This window comes from Neoarius graeffei, chromosome 27, assembly GCF_027579695.1.
Source record: "Neoarius graeffei isolate fNeoGra1 chromosome 27, fNeoGra1.pri, whole genome shotgun sequence".
NCBI classification, from domain to species: domain Eukaryota; kingdom Metazoa; phylum Chordata; class Actinopteri; order Siluriformes; family Ariidae; genus Neoarius; species Neoarius graeffei.
In genome coordinates this window covers 28,879,592-28,899,654 of record NC_083595.1, presented here as the reverse complement: position 1 = coordinate 28,899,654, position 20,063 = coordinate 28,879,592, and the positions used below count along the sequence as shown (strand labels likewise).

Sequence of the window (20,063 nt, the reverse complement as noted above, 5' to 3'; positions counted from 1 at the left end):
CATTTCATATGGCTCTTTTAATAGCTTATCTTATTTCCACCCATATGCATTAAGGGCTAGCTCTGGCTGCACGTCTTTTATCAGGCAAACCAGTAAACAGATCGGCTAAATAAACGATTGAATTACAGTCAATTGAACATCTACAATGCACAGAAAAAAAAAGATTGGACAAGGAGTAGGCTACTTCTGGTGGCTTAATACTTCGAATGATTTTTTGTTTGCCCCTCACATCTCATCTCATTATGTGTAGCCACTTTATCCTTCTATAGGGTCACAGGCAAGCTGGAGCCTATCCCAGCTGACTACGGGCGAAAGGCGGGGTACACCCTGGACAAGTCGCCAGGTCATCACAGGGCTGACAGACACAGACAACCATTCACACTCACATTCACACCTACGGTCAATTTAGAGTCACCAGTTAACCTAACCTGCATGTCTTTGGACTGTGGGGGAAACCGGAGCACCCGGAGGAAACCCACACGGACACGGGGAGAACATGCAAACTCCACACAGAAAGGCCCTCGCCGACCACTGGGCTCGAACCCGGACCTTCTTGCTGACCCCTCACATCAATCAATGAAATATATAAAATCAAACCCACTTCCACAGAGTTTTGTCCAAGTTGGCACATCGCAGGGTAACAAGCTCATGGCATCTTGAGTACAACTGTGCAAAGTTTTCCCCCTCTTGAATTTCAACACACCTGTCAAAGATTTTACGCTTCTGTTCGCTGAATATCCTAACAATCACAAACACAGGCTTTGCAGGATTCCCCTCCACAGGCATGCTTCTTCCACAAGTCTTTATCTAAAGTGAAAGGGGTGATTTGATTGGTTTTCGACGTCACGTGACCTCAACCTGCAGTCGATTTTATTTTTTTCATTTTGCATTTTCTTCAAGCGGCGATTCCGAGAACCAACTAATCGAATTGGTGTGGCCTTAGAATATATAATTTTTTGACGGCACCCCTAACGAAGCCAGGCGGCACCCTGGTTGAGAAAGGCTGGTCTAGGTAGACTATTTCCCACCTTGATCGACCCAACATTAAGTTACAACTCCAACATTAAAATTTCAGTTTAAAAAGGTAAAAGGCCTACCTGCTAGGTTCCTCCCCCCAGAATCCACAGCTGAAAAACTATCCTGTTTTCAATCCAGATTTTTGGAAGAGTTCTAGTACTGTAAAAGTTTTTTTTTTTCACCACTACTTACTCAACTTTATTTTTTTGCTTTGCAGAAGCGATACGACTTTTCAAAACCGCTTCGTCCACAGTGGCAATATCAATTCCCCCCCCACACACACACAAAACTGACAATGTGCTTCTGTTACTAGCGTGCTTCTAGCTACCCAGTCACAAGAGCCATTAACCAGCCAACTGTCTTAATTTGCCTGGCATTATTGACTTTTGTTCAACTTAATGCACGCAACATATTGATGTTTACTGAAGTGATAAACCTTTTGTGTGAAAATTCTAAACTGAATGATGCTACTGACTGCTACCAGTTTACAGGTGAAATGAACATCTGGGACACACAAGTGAGATCTGTGTACTTCGGTTCGGAGCATATACGCACAGTTATAACTTGCAGAAAAACAGCAAAGCCTTGCTCGGAGTTTGAGGAGCATTTAATACTATACTTTACACCTGTTAGAGCAGTATGTGCTTTCTGATATTACAACCCCAATTCCAAAAAAGTTGGGACAAAGTACAAATTGTAAATAAAAACAGAATGCAATGATGTGGAAGTTTCAAAATTCCATATTTTATTCAGAATAGAACATAGATGACATATCAAATGTTTAAACTGAGAAAATGGATCATTTAAAGAGAAAAATTAGGTGATTTTAAATTTCATGACAACAACACATCTCAAAAAAGTTGGGACAAGGCCATGTTTCCCACTGTGAGACATCCCCTTTTCTCTTTACAACAGTCTGTAAACGTCTGGGGACTGAGGAGACAAGTTGCTCAAGTTTAGGGATAGGAATGTTAACCCATTCTTGTCTAATGTAGGATTCTAGTTGCTCAACCGTCTTAGGTCTTTTTTGTCGTATCTTCCGTTTTATGATGCGCCAAATGTTTTCTATGGGTGAAAGATCTGGACTGCAGGCTGGCCAGTTCAGTACCCGGACCCTTCTTCTACGCAGCCATGATGCTGTAATTGATGCAGTATGTGGTTTGGCATTGTCATATTGGAAAATGCAAGGTCTTCCCTGAAAGAGACGTCATCTGGATGGGAGCATATGTTGCTCTAGAACCTGGATATACCTTTCAGCATTGATGGTGTCTTTCCAGATGTGTAAGCTGCCCATGCCACACGCACTAATGCAACCCCATACCATCAGAGATGCAGGCTTCTGAACTGAGTGCTGATAACAACTTGGGTCGTCCTTCTCCTCTTTAGTCCGAATGACACGGCGTCCCTGATTTCCATAAAGAACTTCAAATTTTGATTCGTCTGACCACAGAACAGTTTTCCACTTTGCCACAGTCCATTTTAAATGAGTCTTGGCCCAGAGAAGACGTCTGCGCTTCTGGATCATGTTTAGATACGGCTTCTTCTTTGAACTATAGAGTTTTAGCTGGCAACGGCAGATGGCACGATGAATTGTGTTCACAGATAATGTTCTCTGGAAATATTCCTGAGCCCATTTTGTGATTTCCAATACAGAAGCATGCCTGTATGTGATGCAGTGCCGTCTAAGGGCCCGAAGATCACGGGCACCCAGTATGGTTTTCCAGCCTTGACCCTTACGCACAGATTCTTCCAGATTCTCTGAATCTTTTGATGATATTATGCACTGTAGATGATGATATGTTCAAACTCTTTGCAATTTTACACTGTCGAACTCCTTTCTGATATTGCTCCACTATTTGTCGGTGCAGAATTAGGGGGATTGGTGATCCTCTTCCCATCTTTACTTCTGAGAGCCGCTGCCACTCCAAGATGCTCTTTTTATACCCAGTCATGTTAATGACCTATTGCCAATTGACCTAATGAGTTGCAATTTGGTCCTCCAGCTGTTCCTTTTTTGTACCTTTAACTTTTCCAGCCTCTTATTGCCCCTGTCCCAACTTTTTTGAGATGTGTTGCTGTCATGAAATTTCAAATGAGCCAATATTTGGCATGAAATTTCAAAATGTCTCACTTTCGACATTTGATATGTTGTCTATGTTCTATTGTGAATACAATATCAGTTTTTGAGATTTGTAAATTATTGCATTCCATTTTTATTTACAATTTGTACTTTGTCCCAACTTTTTTGGAATCGGGGTTGTATATTTCTGCATATTGTACCACAAGGTGAATTTCATTTATCTTTTTATCTGCCGATTATCTTCCGATACTACGACGTTATAACGAAGTTTCTCTCATTTCGTTTCTGGTTCTGAAGTTTATCAAGAAGTAGGACGGGTAATCGAACTTGATCAAGATAAGTGCTGATTGGTTATGAAGCTGCGCTATTGTTACACTCATTCTTACAACACGATGGCATGGTGGCTTCGCCTCTGAGGCAGTAGCCACAAAAAGGGGTCATTTTCTCCTGATTATTAATGTCATTTTCAAATGCATTTTTCACAGCAGCATTATTAATACAGAAAGCTTGCTTAAGTACAGATTGCACCTTAAAGTGCATATCACGGGTAAATTCAGGAGCAAGATCAATGTCATTCTCCTATTTTATATTAAACTTTGGTCAAATATCTGTCACATTTTGTGCAATTTTTTTTTTTTACCTTGCGCAATTCCTGAAAAAAAAATCAAGCCATTTGAGGTGAATTGGTCCACCTCTGAAAAAACTTGGCATTTGGATTTCCCGGCAAACATTGATTTTCGTGACGTCGCGTGCGGGACGCCTCCCTCTGAATCCGACGTCAGCGCTGGTTTGTTTATGAGAAAACGACCTGGTGGTTTTCTGCAAATTTCTTCAACGTTATCACGCAATTATTAAAATAGCTAACAGATGTATCGTAGGAGGGTGTAGCAACACCAATCTTGATGGGATTAGTACTCATCGTTTCCCACATTGCGCTCAGGCGACAATTCCATATTTCAATGCAAAAATCGCTAGCTGCTAAACTTGGTCTACACAGGCTGTGCACTGAAACCGTGCAAAGCTCACGCAGCCTGCTGGCGCTTCCGCAGATAACATCACGATTCTGGCTCCAGACTCCCTTGGGATTTTTCTGGACACGTTTTATTTTATTTTTTTCTGCTGTAGACAGATGGCCTTGTGCAAAATTACCCTTCTGGATGAGTGTGTAAAGGGACATACTTTCATATAAAAAAAATTAATTTGGTCCAGGATATGCACTTTAAAATAACCATGTCGGTGCTCTTACTGCTGTCCGACATCCACTTTAAAATGCCCAAATGTGTGACTTACCAATTTAATTACACAGATGAGAAAACAATCGTGACTATGTACATTTCCTGGACACCCCCCCCAAAAAAAAAATCTTAAAAAATAAAATAAAATTTAACTAGGTGCACTGTATTACGCCCATATCTGCCACTTGTGTAAGAGGAGTTGGAGCTCATTAAATATTAAATGGAAAGATCACCATACACCTCAGAGAAACTAGACTGGTTGACAAATTCTCATGCCTGCTGATCAGCAGTTCAGCTGAGGCTGTTCATGTACCTGTTCCATGCTTTTGATGTACGCGTCCTTGGCTCCTGCAACTGCTGCAAGGTTGTTAGCTTCAGCTGTTGCCTAAACAATAAAAATAAACACACACGATACAATTAAGTCACATTCACATTTAAAAAACACCCCCCACACACGCCTTCATTTACGATTATATTAACGTAAGCAACGGATCAGATGGTTGATTAGCTGTGCTGTAATGAACCCTACCTGTAACATGGACTTTGGGTGTGGTAGCTCTTCTCCTTGATAGATTTTCATGTAAGCCTGGAGCAAGAGAACAGTTAAGATACACAAAGCCAACTCTGATTTAATTAACAGACAAAATCAGCTGTGTTTTTGTGAGAGGGAGCTCTTACTTTGAAATACTGTACAAGATCTCTACATGTCACTTTGGAACCATTGATTTCTTTCTCCACCAAGTTCTCTGGGGCCAACAGCAGTGGGATGAGATTCACGAGCGCTTTTTTAAAGTCAGGATCGATGTCTGTGTGTGGGAAGATGGAGCAGGACAAACATTTACAAACTTAATTTCATCCGTCCAAACTTAAATACACTTAGGATGGAATCATCACAAACCATGCAGCTCAAGTAGTACATGTTCTTAAATACTACAGCAAGTTCATTTAGAAAACAACTGAAAAAAAGCCATAATTTCTTCTTTATGTTCCAGAGGCACTACTGCTATCCAGCCTCTAGAGGGCAGATTAATCCTACCTCTCAATCTACCATCAAAATGGGGGTTTGTGGCCACTTTGAGGCCAGGGTGAGGAAGCAGGAAGCAGCTGATGTTAGAGAAACAGGAGTGGATGTGCTTCCGGACATTCTGGAGCTCCTCGTGTTGGTTCTGCTTCACCTAAGGGCACATTAAAGAAAATGCATCAGTTCAGGGCAACTTTGCCATTATATGGATATTTGTTAATGTACACTAGGAAAGTAGGAAAAAAAAATCATTTGCGTTAGTATTTGAGAACTATTTATATTGAACTAATTATTCTGATCAAGTCTCAAAAAGGTACGTATCGAGCAGAAGGAAGGAACACCTTCGATAGCACATTAATCAAACAAAGATCACTAAAATAAGGACCACATAAATAATTACAAGTGCAGTTCAGGACCAACTCTCAGTACACTTGCAAAAACCACACACAGGGCAGTAGCTGGAGTAGATATTTTGGTCTGCTACAATATTCCTTCTGTAAAGAACAGGGTGTCCTCTCCCTAAAAAACTCATGCTTCTAAGATTACAAACATCAGTTTCGATTACTGCTTAAATGTTTGTTAACAAGTAGGACACAGAAGCTCAACTTACCTGCAGCCTTTTCTCTAGAAAAGCATTTCCTCCTTCCTGGCCGTATTCATGTTCATATGGGTAACACCAGTCTCTTATAAGAAACATTAGTGACTAGAATCCACAGAAAACGGTCATGTTAAGGAAAGCCCCATCATATTAAATACAAAGTCAGTAATTTAAAAAGTTTTAAGTAGACTTTGTACAATACCTGGAATGGTTTTAGGTAAATTTCCTCCATTGCAAGTCTTCCATACTCTGTGAAAAGCTACAAGAGGGAAAAACAAACCAGTGATGGAGCAATATTCTCCTGGACCTCATCACTAACATCCAAGCAGCACACAAGAATTTTTGTATTATATTGTTCCTTGTTCATATCCTTTTAAAAAATAAATAAATAAAATGTACACACACACACACACACACACACACACTTTTTAAAGCAGGACTGACCTGCAGATGTTGAAGATCATCCTCTTGTACATTCTGAGATAAATTGTAAACCTATAGATGGAACCACAATAACAAAGAGCATTAAAAAAAAAAAAAAAGTTATTGTATTATTATTTTGCAAAACTGAATGATGAATGCTCATTCAAGATAGGATGGCACCATATGACAGGACTGGCTGGTTTTAAATGTAGGTACAAAAAAGAAAAAGCAGGTTAAGCAAACAAGTATTTTAACACGTACTTCGCTTGATAAATCAGTAAAAAGGGCATACTATAAACCAGATGAGGACAGGATATTCTGTTCAATTTAAAATCAGATGAAAAAGTGGACCTGAACAGAGCTGGTCATGGTGCTGAGGGCGAAGAGGGTGGCGCAGTCCTTGATGGTGGACTGGCTGTCGAAGGCTCCCTGTGTGTCTATGAGAAGCACCGCCACCTGCAGAAACACACATGGACATGACTGAGCAGGCATGAAAGAGACTCCAGCATGCTGAGACTAGGGCTGGGTGATACAACCAAAAAATATCCCAATATTATTTTCTGACTTTCCATGATAATATTTAAAAATCACAAGACAAAACAACATGGCAACATATGCAGAGTGTTTAAGTATATGGACTCCAGACTGACAGGGGGCGCTCATGCACTCTTGCACACCTGTGGCCAGTTTGGACTCATCAGGCCCCTGTCCAAAACTTGACGGGTTTTATTGTCCAATATCCCTTAAGCTAGCGCTATGCATCATGCTATATTATAATTCATTGATGCATGCATGGGGGTAAAAACACCGCAGCAACCTGCTCGTTTCTTGAGGAAAGTTGATATTTCTGCTAAATTGTGATACCCACGATATTCAGCTGGCTGACAAGATGAATGACCATATTGTGATAATTTACCAATTTAAAAAAAAAAAAAAAAAAAAAAAAAAAACAGCTCGAGCAGAGACCTGTTGATCCCATTCTAAAAGGAAAAAGATCCTACCAATGACAAGCGTTTAATCTAATTCCAGATAAACACTAAATTTGTTCTCCTAGTTACGCAGTATTTATACGAGCACATTTTCATTTCTTACACGTTGCATCAAATTGTAACCCTTTTATTTATTGTACAAGTCATTAGATAATTTTGAGTGTGGTTTATTAACAGAAAGGGGTCAATAAACCACGCTACATCGCTGTGTATTTTAGCACGAGGTTAATGCTAAAGGGCTTAAAACAAAATCACTCTGTATGAAATGCTGCAGCTGCCATCTTATTGCCTTCCGTTTTGTCCAATACCGGTACAGTGAACACAAGTCACGAGAATATTACTAAAATTAAAAAAGGTTTCACAGAGACTGCAAGTCACCACGACAACCTGCGTACTAGACAAGACACATGAGGATTGTACCAAGATCGGGTTCCATATTTCATCAAGCCTCTGAGAAGGAATTACATCACAGCTGCTCAAAACGGATCAGTTGTGGATTTCAGATGTGTACAATTTCTGGCATTAGCTCCCGCTTACATAAGAAATGTATACTTCTACCACTCACAGCGGCAGTGATCATAGATCAACCTGCAAGTCTGTGGGAATATGTGCCCATTCAGCTACAGCAGCGTTAGTGTAACGGAGCACTGATTTTGGGCTAGGAGGTCTGCGTTGTGGTCAGTGTTCCATTTCATCCCAAAAGTGTCCAGTGGGGGTTGAGGTCAGGGTTCTGCACAGGCCACTCGAATCCCTCCACTCCAACCCAGGCCTTCATGGACCATGCTTTGTGCACAGAGGTCATATAGATAGTTTTCACATGACGTCACAGAGTCGGGGATTCCCTAGTGGCGGCCATCTTGCGGGTCAAGCTTACCGTACGGGTGACTGAGCACACATTGTAACGCGCAAGTACAAAGTCTTCAAAAGAACCCAAGCAGGCTATTTAAAGCTAGCAATGGTGCACACCTGTTGTATTCACGGCTGTCGTAATAGGTCAGATGACGTCAAGCGGAGCTTTTATGGAATTCCCACTGTACGGGAGCACGAAGGCGAGCAAACAAACAAACTCAGCATACAAAGGAGAAATCTATGGCTTGCGAGAATCAACCGCAAGGATTATCAGCCTTCCAAACACAGCAAAGTCTGCGCCGATCATAAGTGGTAAGTTATTTAAATAAACAATTGTGTTTAAGTTTGTTTTTGGAAACCAAAACATCATGTAAACAATCTCTGGAGGATGCCTAACTGGAACCGACATGGTACTGTAATACCACTAATGGACGTAAAATTTGTATTAAATCAACTCGATATTATACACACACATTTATATGCAGTGTTGAGAGCTCTAAAATTCCAATGTTTACATACCTTGGCTGTAATTAGGACACGACTGTCACTTGGTTTTATATGGTGGACTTCACGGACCCAGCCACAGACAATAATTGTATGACTCCAGCGACTTGTATGCTTTGAGGTCGTCAAGTGTGTAGGCACTTTTACTATTCACGAAATAGTTCACAATATCAGGGTACAATATGGATGGCAGCCCTGCATAGTCACTTTAAAATGCATCTTTGTCCACTTCGTAGGGGTCAATTCCCCCAATCAAGGCCAGTTTGGCTGCATACCGTTGTCATGAGATGTCGTCCAATGTATCCATGTACTTCCGTTTGCTTGATTTTGCCGACATTGATCTTTATTTTAGAAAACTGACTATATAACTTTATAAATTCGTCCGAGATAACGTAGCCGGTAATAGCGATGGTCCGTTTTGTTAGCCCCACAAGATGGCGGCTGGAGGGCGTTCCCCGGAATGCCGTGACGTCAGTGAAAACTATCTATAGGGACAGGTTTGGGCTTCTTAGTTCTAGTAGAGAAATCTTAAAAGGATCCTCCAGCAGATTGATTTTCAAACTTGCGTAAAATTAGTCATAGATTTCAAAAATCAAACTGTCATTTCTGGAGACCAAATAGTTGTCGAGGAAAAGGGTTTTTGGGTTTTGTTTTTTTTTTTAAGAATACTGGATGGGCTTCCTGTAGTAGGGATGCATGTGAGGTCAGGTAGTGGTCATTTGGAGCAACTCAGCTGTTTATATTCTCCATTTACTTGATAGTTCTACAAGTATTTTTACGAAATTTATCAGTTTTTAAATAAGTAGGCCTCACTGTGTAGCATATAAATGCCACGATGATGCTAAAAAGAAAGCGGGAAAAAAAAAAAAAATTTGTAGCGCGAGGCCTCATGTCTGATCCAGTTTCTGTCAGTGACCCTCTGCTACAGTTGAGCAAACACACTCTGCATTTTCGCTGTGGAAATGCAGTCTAGTTCCAGCTTGTGCTTTCTTTTTAGCATCATTGTGGCATTTATATGCTACAAAATGAAGCATACTTATTTAAGAACGGATATTCAATAAAAATGCTTGTGAAACTAGCAAAACTACGATGTAAACAGAGAATATAAAACAGCGGAGTTGCTCCAAGAGACCACTACATGACCTCGCATACATCACTACCACAGGAAGTCCATCCAGTACTCTTAAAACTTAATGAATATTTTTCTCGACAACTATTTGGTCTCTGAAAATGAATGTTTAATTTTTGAAATCTACAACTAATAAGTTTGAAAATCAATCTGCTGGAGGATCCCTTTAAATACTACCATGTATGAAGATATTCTAGACAATCATGTGCTTCAAACACTGACAACAGTTTAGGAAAAGGCCCACATACGAGCGTGATGGTCAGGAGTCTCTCCTTTTGGCCGTATAGCATATAGTGGTGCTTGAAAGTTTGTGAACCCTTTAGAATTTTCTAGATTTCTGCATAAATATGACCTAAAACATCATCAGATTTTCACACAAGTCCTAAAAGTAGATAAAGAGAACCCGGTTAAACAAATGAGACAAAAATATACTTGGCCATTTATTTATTGAGGAAAATGATCACCTACAACCCTGCTGTTTACATCAACCATGGTTCTGTTATTGTTCCTGAACAAACCAAGGGCACAGCGTTATAATCAGGAGACCCAACATTTAGAAAAACCCAACTATAAACCAATGCCAAATATTGCCAGGAAAGGGATTTAGCATCAGATATCAGTAGGATTGTGACCAAGAGTTACCATTATATCATGAAGGTCCCTTATGCTAATCAACAATAGCAGAGTAGCTACTGAAATTCCAAACCCGTCTCAAAATTTCCATTTGTGTACCTAGTGACGTGTTTTTCTTGTTTGCTAACTGATATTGTTTTCTACTCAGAGAGGCTTAATGAATACAGATGCTTAGAAGCTTCGCCCATGAGTGCCTTGTTTGAGATGTACAGGGTTTGGAGTGGTGTGTGGAGTACTACCTTGGTCCCATCCGGTTTATCAACCACAAACACTTCGCTCCAGGCCAGTATTCCTGTTGTCTCCCTCTCACAGCCCCCCCGCCAAGTGAAGCCTGTCAGTGGTTCATCATCTCCCCCAAGCCATGTGGACGATTTCTGTAACAGCATGATACAGGGGTTAGAACAAGTGTGCAGTAACTGAAAAATGATTTCCAGCACCCGACAAAATGTAAAGCTCTCAAACAGCACCCACAGACAATCAGACTGGCTCTGCATACAAAGTTAATGCATTTAGATCTATAACTAGGTGTGTGCATCACACATGAGATTCTGAAGGACCCCCCCCCAAAAAAAAAGGTCAGGTGGGGTAGAGGCAGGCTGTTATATGACAAAAGAAATGACACGAGGAGTGTAAAGGATTCTGTAAGACGCATTTACTGCCTTCAATCATCTTCCATAATTGCTTTATCTTGGTCAGAGTGGTTTAAATTAAACCTACCCAAAATATAGCTTAATCAAAAATAACTTCACAAGCAGGTAGGACTGGTCAGAATACAGAAGTCCTGCACCGCTAATCTAACATACAATCAACAACAAACAGTTCTTGTGAATAATTTGTTTGCATTCATTTTAAAATCATTACTATTATGAAACAAATGTGATTTCTGGCAGCTGCTTACCTAGCCAGTCTTTAGTTGTCAGAACATGAAATACAACAATAATTGTACAAGATAAACCTCGAAGGTTTATCAAGGGTGCCAATAATTCCAAAGTTTAGTTTGAAATTAGACGGGGGGGGGGGGGGGGGGGGGGGGGGTGTTATACTGTTGGTGTTTATACGTATACAGGTAAAGACAAGGCACTCATTGTGCAGATCACACCGAAAGCAAATCCCCAAGGTAAATTTACAAGTAATCAAAAACAAAACCTGTTTTTCTGATGCAAAGGCAGGAAGAGAGGAAGGGAAGGATTTATTTAAACAAAAACAACCCCGTCAGCTTAAAAAAAAAAAAAAATCTAGAGTTACTAGAAGATGCCTGTAATGGTTTAATGGTCTGGCCTTTTGTTGAAGTTTATAGCTTTGTCCTGTATCCTGATGAAAGGCAATCGGTCCACATCAACTATTAATATTTTAAATATCACTTGCCTTTGACCTTTTCTCAATAGACTAAGCAGCACAAGAGAACTCCGACCGTACATTCCTGGACATGCTGGAAATTAAAGCAATATGATCATAAAGGTAAACTGTCAACCTACAGATCGCATCTACACAGCATTTCAGTAAAATAAAGCTCAGCATTTGAGGCTGAACATCAAAACGTGGTTTATTTCACACCAACAACATGGACGCAGAAAATAGTTCCTCAAAACGCCCAACCTACAAATTGTGAGGAAGTAGCACATCATACTACTGGCTATGGGAAGAACAGAGGAAAGACACGAACACAATCTACAGCTTACTGCTTAAATATTCTGTTTGAACCATTAATATGGAGTTAAGCGTGCTTTAGGCTTTTCCACAAGGCCCAACCCAAATGTATTAAATATGGCAGAGTATCTCAGTTGTAACCTCTATTAGGAAATTAAATGCTAGCTGTCGTTTTCAAAAACACATACCATAGCACATGTTAGAAAGACCACTGCTCCAGTCCATTCAATGGAATTCTGGGATTTGACGTCAAAGCACCACATTGTAAAATCAACCAAATTTCATTGGGGGGGCTGAACAAGCTTGTCTCAAGGTAAAATAGCCAGCTTAAAAAAAAATTTTAAAAAAAGGATTAAAAGTCAATCTAGAGTTACTAGAAGATGCTTGTAATGGTTTAAAATGGTCTGAACAAGCTTGTCTCAAGCTTCATAAGCCACCAACTTAATTTCTAATTTTAAAGCTTTAAAGATAAAGCCCTTACTGATGATAACTGCCTGAAGAAGGTAAGGTGTCTGAATAGGGTTGCAAAATTCCCAGGAATTTTCAGAGTGGAAAATTTCCATGGAAATTTTGGGAATTGACAGGAATTTATGGGAATTTTGGGGAACTGTCAGGAATTTTCAAAACCAACTTTACTTAAAAATTGATACAAAAAAAATAAAGGCCCTTTTATTCGGGTTAGGATATTTCTCTGGGTCTCTGTTCTGTTCAGAAGAACATACAAGCAAAACCAAGCATGTAACTAATTCAACAACTGAGAAAATTAATAACCACCAAATGTTTTACAAAAACAATACGGGTTTTCCCTGGTACATGTATAATGAATTAAACAATAACCTTAGACTTTGCGAGAACTGCTCTTCAAAAGCAACTTTAACTCGACTTGTGATTTTGAAGACTGCTTCCTGTAACTTTTTTGTTTACTAATTATACTTCAACTTGAATTCCTTTTACAACTGGTTTGTAAACCATATCCTGTCAAGTAATGTGCTTGCAAATTATCAGATTAGAAGTAATGATTAGGGTCTACAACGCTATTAAAACAATGACATTAAACGGCCTTGCTCCAGATTCAAAGAAAAAAGTGGCACTAATATATTTTACAAGCAGCAAAACTTAGACTACTAGTAATTAGAAATTTTTAATTTTACATTATTTTAATATTCCTTATTTTATGATGTGATACCTTTGTGATTAAATCTGTAGACAAGTCTTCAAGTTTTGTAAAATTTTGTAATAAAAATGGTCAAAATTGAGTTTTTCCAAGATTTTTAGAAATCACTACTTGTTATGCAATGAGTTAGATTTCCAGTTAATTCTTACCAAAAGGGTACACTCTAGAAAAATCATCTATTCAATTCAAAATGACTAGATATCTTGTCCGAGGGACACTTAATAGAAATCTATTCAAATGCAGACTCGAGAGGTCCCCGACACACACACACACACACACAAAAAAAAAAAAAAAAAACTCCTCAAAACGTGTGTAGTAGACCAAGGGATACAAGACCTTCTACACTTTTGTGGTAAGGAACTTGGGAATGCACACTTGACCTTTGACAATTTTGACTAGATTTCTATTGTGTCCCTCAGACTAGATAATTGAGAATAATTAATTTTTCACTCAAAAATATAATACTAATATTGAAAAACTAAAAGCCTTTTATTAATTGGCCTTTAGCAACATGTCCTATTCTTAATTAGCACAAAACAGTACATAATTGAAAGAAAGGCTTAACTTGGGTTTTAATTTGTTTTTTCTGAGTGATATGTTTTAAAATGTTTAAAACTTAATAAATGCCAAAATTGAAAATTCCCAATATTCCCAGGCCCTTCAAAATAACCAGAAACTTTCCACCCCTTTGCAACCCTATGTCTGAAAGTCAAAGCTCAGAGCAGGTAGATTAACCCAAGGGTTCCCAAACTGAGGCTCACAAGAGAAATTCACAAAAATCCTCTTTAATTGTATTCATTTATTTTACAAAATTTAGAGACACCTCTCTACCGATTTAAAAAAAAAAAAAAAAAGTGCTCCAAGAGCACAATATCCCCTGCTGGCACCCATGCCATAACTCTGGTAAAATGCAACCGAACTGAACGAAATTGCAATATGTGTATTACTGACATATAACAAAGAAGCCTGTCAAGTTTCATGAAATTCCTCCAAAAACTGAGAGAGGAGTTGATTTCAGAAGGCGAGTACCCTTCCCGGGACAGACATTGCCACAACATGACTCCCCTTTGGGCCTTTCGGACAGCAGGGAATTTAAAAAAAAAAAAAAATTTATATTTTGAAATATCTGAGTCACATTCAGTCATGCCTCACTGTAATGAAGAGTGTAGGTGCCATTTTAGTCTTTCACCATCCTGCTCCATGCAGCAAGAGATAAAATGGACAAGTTTACCCATCCACTGACCTCCACTAAATATATTCGTGCTGCGTCTCTAATCACATACTTACTGTATGTCTGTATGTACCACTGCATACAAACACTAACTGGTTTTGCTGTGACAGTTTATCAGTAATTAATTTTTAAAAGCCTCCAAACCTACCAAAAGGTCCGTTTTGCAGACCAATCTTCCAGATTAGTAAATACTTTTGAATTTAAGAGTCCAGGCTCATGACACCGCAAAATAGAGGTAGTGCGTTTCAGGTCGCTGTACATAAAACGAAGTGAACCTCGTTCACATTGTTGCCGTTTCTGCACACAAAGTTATGCCTCATGTATAAACCACCACCGGATTTTCTTCACATTGTGTGACAGCAGAAAGAGATGCACCCTTTCCCACACACTTCCTGACTTTTTCAAAAAGTGATTAAGCTACAAGAGATCACACTTCCTATTAGAGTGGTAAGCCAGTGCAAAGAAGATTCCTTGTTTGTTTGGGTTTTTTTTAGTCATTTCCATTACCCATATGTTACTGACAATGTTCAAATATTACAGGGATCCTAAATTCATCTCATCTCATTATCTCTAGCCGCTTTATCCTTCCACAGGGTCGCAGGCAAGCTGGAGCCTATCCCAGCTGACTACGGGCGAAAGGCGGGGTACACCCTGGACAAGTCGCCAGGTCATCACAGGGCTGACACATAGACACAGACAACCATTCACACTCACATTCACACCTACGCTCAATTTAGAGTCACCAGTTAACCTAACCTGCATGTCTTTGGACTGTGGGGGAAACCGGAGCACCCGGAGGAAACCCACGCGGACACGGGGAGAACATGCAAACTCCACACAGAAAGGCCCTCGCCGGCCCCGGGGCTCGAACCCAGGACCTTCTTGCTGTGAGGCGACAGCGCTAACCACTACACCACCATGCCGCCCGGATCCTAAATTGTAAAACTAAAATTGAAGTAGTAGGGTGTTTGGGCTTGGGTTCACAAATTCATTTGGGGTTGCTCGCACAAAAAGTTTGCAAATCCCTAAAAGATAAGCCCCTTTCTCGGGTAACGAACGATTTAATGGTTAAATCATCTGCATTGTCTCTCACCTGGTGGTACATATATCGGAGCATGAAATCCAGCAGGAAGGACTTGCCCTTGCGGAAGGCTCCGGCGACCGACACCACTACCACGTTGAGATCTCGGACGTGTTCCTGCAGCAGGACACGCTCCAGCGCCTGCTCATCCACAGAAAACTGGTGTTCATCTTCATCTGCCACCACAATTGGAACAGGCCCAGCCACCATCTCTTCCTCCAGCAGCTCTTCCGCCTCATCGCCACTCATCTCATGATACATGTCTTCTTCCAAATCCACACCTAAAACAGCCATCAGGCAGAGAGAAAGAGAGAGAAAAAAAAAAAAGAGCACCTCTGATAATTAGCGCCATGGAGATGTCTGCCAGTTAACCGATATTTAATTTATTAAATATTTTCCTGGTCAATCTGCAGGAAAGACAAAAAATAATCAAGCCAAATTAGCTGAACTTTGTGCTGGTCGGTATGACCAAAAATCTGTATGATGGTATTTAAGATTCTGGCAGTTTTCAAGGTAGATCAAATTATCTGACTGGGCCTTCATACAGGTTGGTAGGTTATTTAACTGTTAGGATCCCACACAATATAAACAATTTATTCTATCCACATTCACTGGATATGAGCAATCACACCCTCTGATTGGCTACTCTACGACTAGGCTATTAGCTCATACACCCTGAGTAGAGAAAAACAAAATTGCAGAGTGTGTTGCTGAACCAACTGAGGACGAAATAAAAAGGAAAAAGGGGGGGGGACCCCACACCCCTCTTTATTTTTCAGGAATTATAGCATTTTTCATAAACTGCTATTCATTTCGCCAGTTTGTTTACATTCTTCATCTTTAAGTTGATAAAAAGAAATTTGATGAATTTTTTTTTTTACACTGGTTCAAAAACTGTTTTTCAAAATCCAGTGAATGGATAGAACAGTTATTCCACTCAATCTCGTCGTACATGGCTTATAGCCAACTTGGCGTCACACATCTCGTTAGTCATCACCTCATGTACAACTCGATTTCCTGGAATAATCAAATGGCCCTTTTCCACTACCCTTTTTCAGCTCACTTCAGCCCGACACGGCTCGCGTTTCGACTACCTCAGAGCAGCACGACTCAGCTCGCTTCAGCCCTACTCAGCACCCAAAACTCGCACGGTTTTGGAGTAGGGCTGAAGCGAGCCAAACCGAGCCGAGTGAGGCTAGGGGCGTGAGGAGACACTCCCCTGTGCACTGATTGGTGAGGAGGAGTGTCCTCGCATGCCCACACACGCCCCACGAGCACGCTGGAATCTGTAAACACCGTAAACCCGGAAGAATAATAATTACGAATTACGAGAATTTCTGAAGCCTTATGCGCCTCGCCTCATCTATACGCTCTTGCCAGTATCTGTTGGCGTTGTCGGTGACAACAAGCCACAGCACCAAGACCAGCAACACTAACGACTCCATGTCCTCCATGTTTATTGTTTACTATCCGGGGGCGTGAGACTACCGCTTAAAAGGTCACTGATGTCACTGTTTGCGCCGCCTAACGACATCACGTGACGTCCACCCACTTTCGCTAACTCCACCCAATGTGTCCACCCACTTCCAGCCAGCACGGTTCAGCGCGGTTGTAGTCGAAATGCAACTCCAACAGCCCCACTCAGCCGTGTTGGTAGTGGAAAAGCGGCATAACCTATACTACTAAAGGAAGGCCGTCTGTCTCGGTCCATTCACCTATACAAATCGACACAGCTGGATGCACATACCTCATACTTTGCGCGTTGATTGGGGACACCCCAGAGGGGCCCCAAGACAACATTTTCAATTTTCCAAAACATCGGATTACTGCTAAGCCAACACAATTTCCTGTAGGCTACATGCTTGCACCAACGCACTTGCATGGAGCCTCGGCAGGGAATCCCCTCCCCCACTCGCCCGAGAGTTTCGATTGGACAGGACATCACACTTGGCGCTCCTCACCAGAGACTTCTGCTAGTCACTGAGGAAACACGGGGAGCGATTTACATCATTTTGACAGAACACAGTGGAAAAAAAAAAAAAAAAAAAAAAAAAACACGTGTCCACGCCACTCCCCACTGGGCCATTCAGAGGAAATCAGGCTCATGGACAATAACTACTAGCTCTTAAAATATATAATGAAGGCTTTGATAAGGTTTGTTTGGTTTCACAAAATTACAAATGTATGAGACAGTTGCCGAATGTCAGCAATTACTGTGTAAACTGCACTGCAGTAAAAAACAGAACTTAAAAGCAGGATCTGCCAACAACCTTAACATTGCTTCCTTTTCAAATCAGGGTATTTTAAAGTAGTTCTACTTAAATAAATAAATAAATAAATAAATAAATAAATAAGGGTTGTTTTACAATCAGGGTACAAAGTTTGTGTCACAGGGGTCCAAAATTCAAATTGATTCAAACTGGTTCTTGTACCAGTTTTTAAGCGAAGGACAAGTTAAAGAACAGATAGGCATGTGTAATAGTTTGTATTTGAGCAATTCCAGCGTTATGGACGTGACACTTGAACTCAAAATGGCAACAAATGACCCAGTGCATGTTTTATTGTCTCCCAGTATTTAAACAGGTGTTGCATATTTTAAAGCTGTACCATACTGGAGAAGTGATAGAACAAGAACAATTCCCATAGTACATCTAGGACATGCCAGAAAATGCCAATAAAAGATGCGTTATGGATGTGACAGAAAAAGTATCACTTTTCTTGGGTGACTGCACGTTTTTATCAAACTCTGTGAAATTGTAAACCTAATGTCGAAATGGAGATATCCATTTGATAGAGGGGTCCAAGGTGAATATTAAAAAATCTTTGTTTAAAATATTTTGTATTTCATGCAGAGTTTCGGAAGGAAAAGTCAGCGTTATGGATGTGACGAAATTCCGTTACGGATGTGACGCGTCTGAAATAGACATGGCATATGTTTAGAAAATCAACAATTTAACCACCATAACCCTTTGAAAAACTCTAAATATCAGCTAAAACTATCAAAGTTCTTAAATAATATTTAGGATGGCTATTGTTTTGCTGTTTTGTGGATTTTAGCATACATTTCTGTGGCTTGTGGCAATAATATAGAATTGTACATGATCAAAGTTGATTTTAGCTTGGGTTTTACATTATAAGAAAGAAAGACTGACATATTAAGGCAAAGGGAACAATTCTTGTGACAAATTGGTTCAACTTATTCACATCTGTAAAATACAGGCCTAGGCGATATCTCCCGGAGTGGTTTTGATGTATTACATGTTGCTTTATTTTTGCATGGTGAGGTTGACATTTACATGGAATTGCCCTATTATAACAAGATTAAGTGTCGCTTTAAGCAGGGCTGGGAGAAACAAATGAAGTGATTCTCGGAGAGGACTTTTTTTTTGACAATTCAGAATCCACTACTTCCATAGTGCTTTTAAATATAAGGCTGTAAGCTTTGTGTTAGTTGTCTCTAATATTTATGTCCCGATATCTTGACCACATTTTAGGATGAAAATAATCATTTTAGCTATGTTATTTTATATTGAAAAATTAGCTGTCTCGGAGAGGACATTTTTTTGACACAATTACATACTAATTTTAATTGAAAACTTGCTGGCATTCAACATTAAAACTTAACCATGTTTCCAATGATATGGAACCAAATATGTGTTTTATGGTATAAAGAACGATTTAAGTGCATCCCTTTTGGAGCTACCTGTGGTCAAAAAAGCACTTTTTCTAAATGACACGAGTAATTTTGCTAAATATGACACATTGCCATACATTCACCAAAAATAACGCTAATCACCAATGTTTTTTTGCATGGTAAATAGAGTTATCACAGGGCTACAATAAACAACCAAGTTTATTTAGTCAAGCCTTTTGATATTGAAGATAATAAGTGTTAAATGTGATTTTTAGCTTGCGTACCCTGATTGTAAAACAACCCATAAATAAATAAATAAATAAATAAATAAAATCAACACCCTGACCTTAAAATACTCAGTGTAAAGTATTTAAGGAGCCATTTCTCAAAATATTCTTGCACAACTACCCCCTCACTCCGAGCGCCGTGCACCGCCTTGTGCACTTTGCACTACAGCGCACACTCCCGGGTTTCTGAGTTATGTATACGTGTCCTTGTGTTTGTTGAGGTCTAGGTCTCTCTCTATATGCTTTGCCATTGGTACGTTTCCTATGGTGTTATGTTCACCTGTCTCAATTTAACTCTGATTAGTTGGTCTATTTATGCCCCGTGTCCTCCAGTACGTCTTTGCAAAGTGTACATGCTACACGATCAGTCCCCAAGCCTCGTCTACCCATCACCTTTATACTAAGGCCAAGAAAAAAAAATTATTTTGTTTGTTTCCGGTTACCCGACCGACCGTTTAAAAAAATGCCCCGACCCTAGACTTTTTTGTTAGATGTTTAAAAAAAAAAAAAAAAAGTATTTTCGCCGACCAA

The 20,063-nt window shown here is 39.9% G+C and overlaps 1 protein-coding gene across 2 annotated transcripts in view; it reads right to left on the bottom strand.

Moving 5' to 3' along the window:
• The window catches only part of LOC132874745 (atlastin-2-like), a 54,489-nt gene that overhangs the window by 6,094 nt on the left and 28,332 nt on the right, over window positions 1-20,063 (bottom strand). For both annotated transcript variants that reach the window (XM_060911129.1, XM_060911130.1), the window contains 10 exons: window positions 15,624-15,892; window positions 10,718-10,852; window positions 6,726-6,830; window positions 6,396-6,446; window positions 6,154-6,210; window positions 5,964-6,056; window positions 5,369-5,507; window positions 5,011-5,138; window positions 4,862-4,918; window positions 4,646-4,717 (listed from right to left, as the gene is read on the bottom strand). In XM_060911129.1, coding sequence (XP_060767112.1) covers window positions 4,646-4,717; window positions 4,862-4,918; window positions 5,011-5,138; window positions 5,369-5,507; window positions 5,964-6,056; window positions 6,154-6,210; window positions 6,396-6,446; window positions 6,726-6,830; window positions 10,718-10,852; window positions 15,624-15,892 — 1,106 coding nt within the window. The remainder of the gene's footprint in view (window positions 1-4,645; window positions 4,718-4,861; window positions 4,919-5,010; window positions 5,139-5,368; window positions 5,508-5,963; window positions 6,057-6,153; window positions 6,211-6,395; window positions 6,447-6,725; window positions 6,831-10,717; window positions 10,853-15,623; window positions 15,893-20,063) is intronic.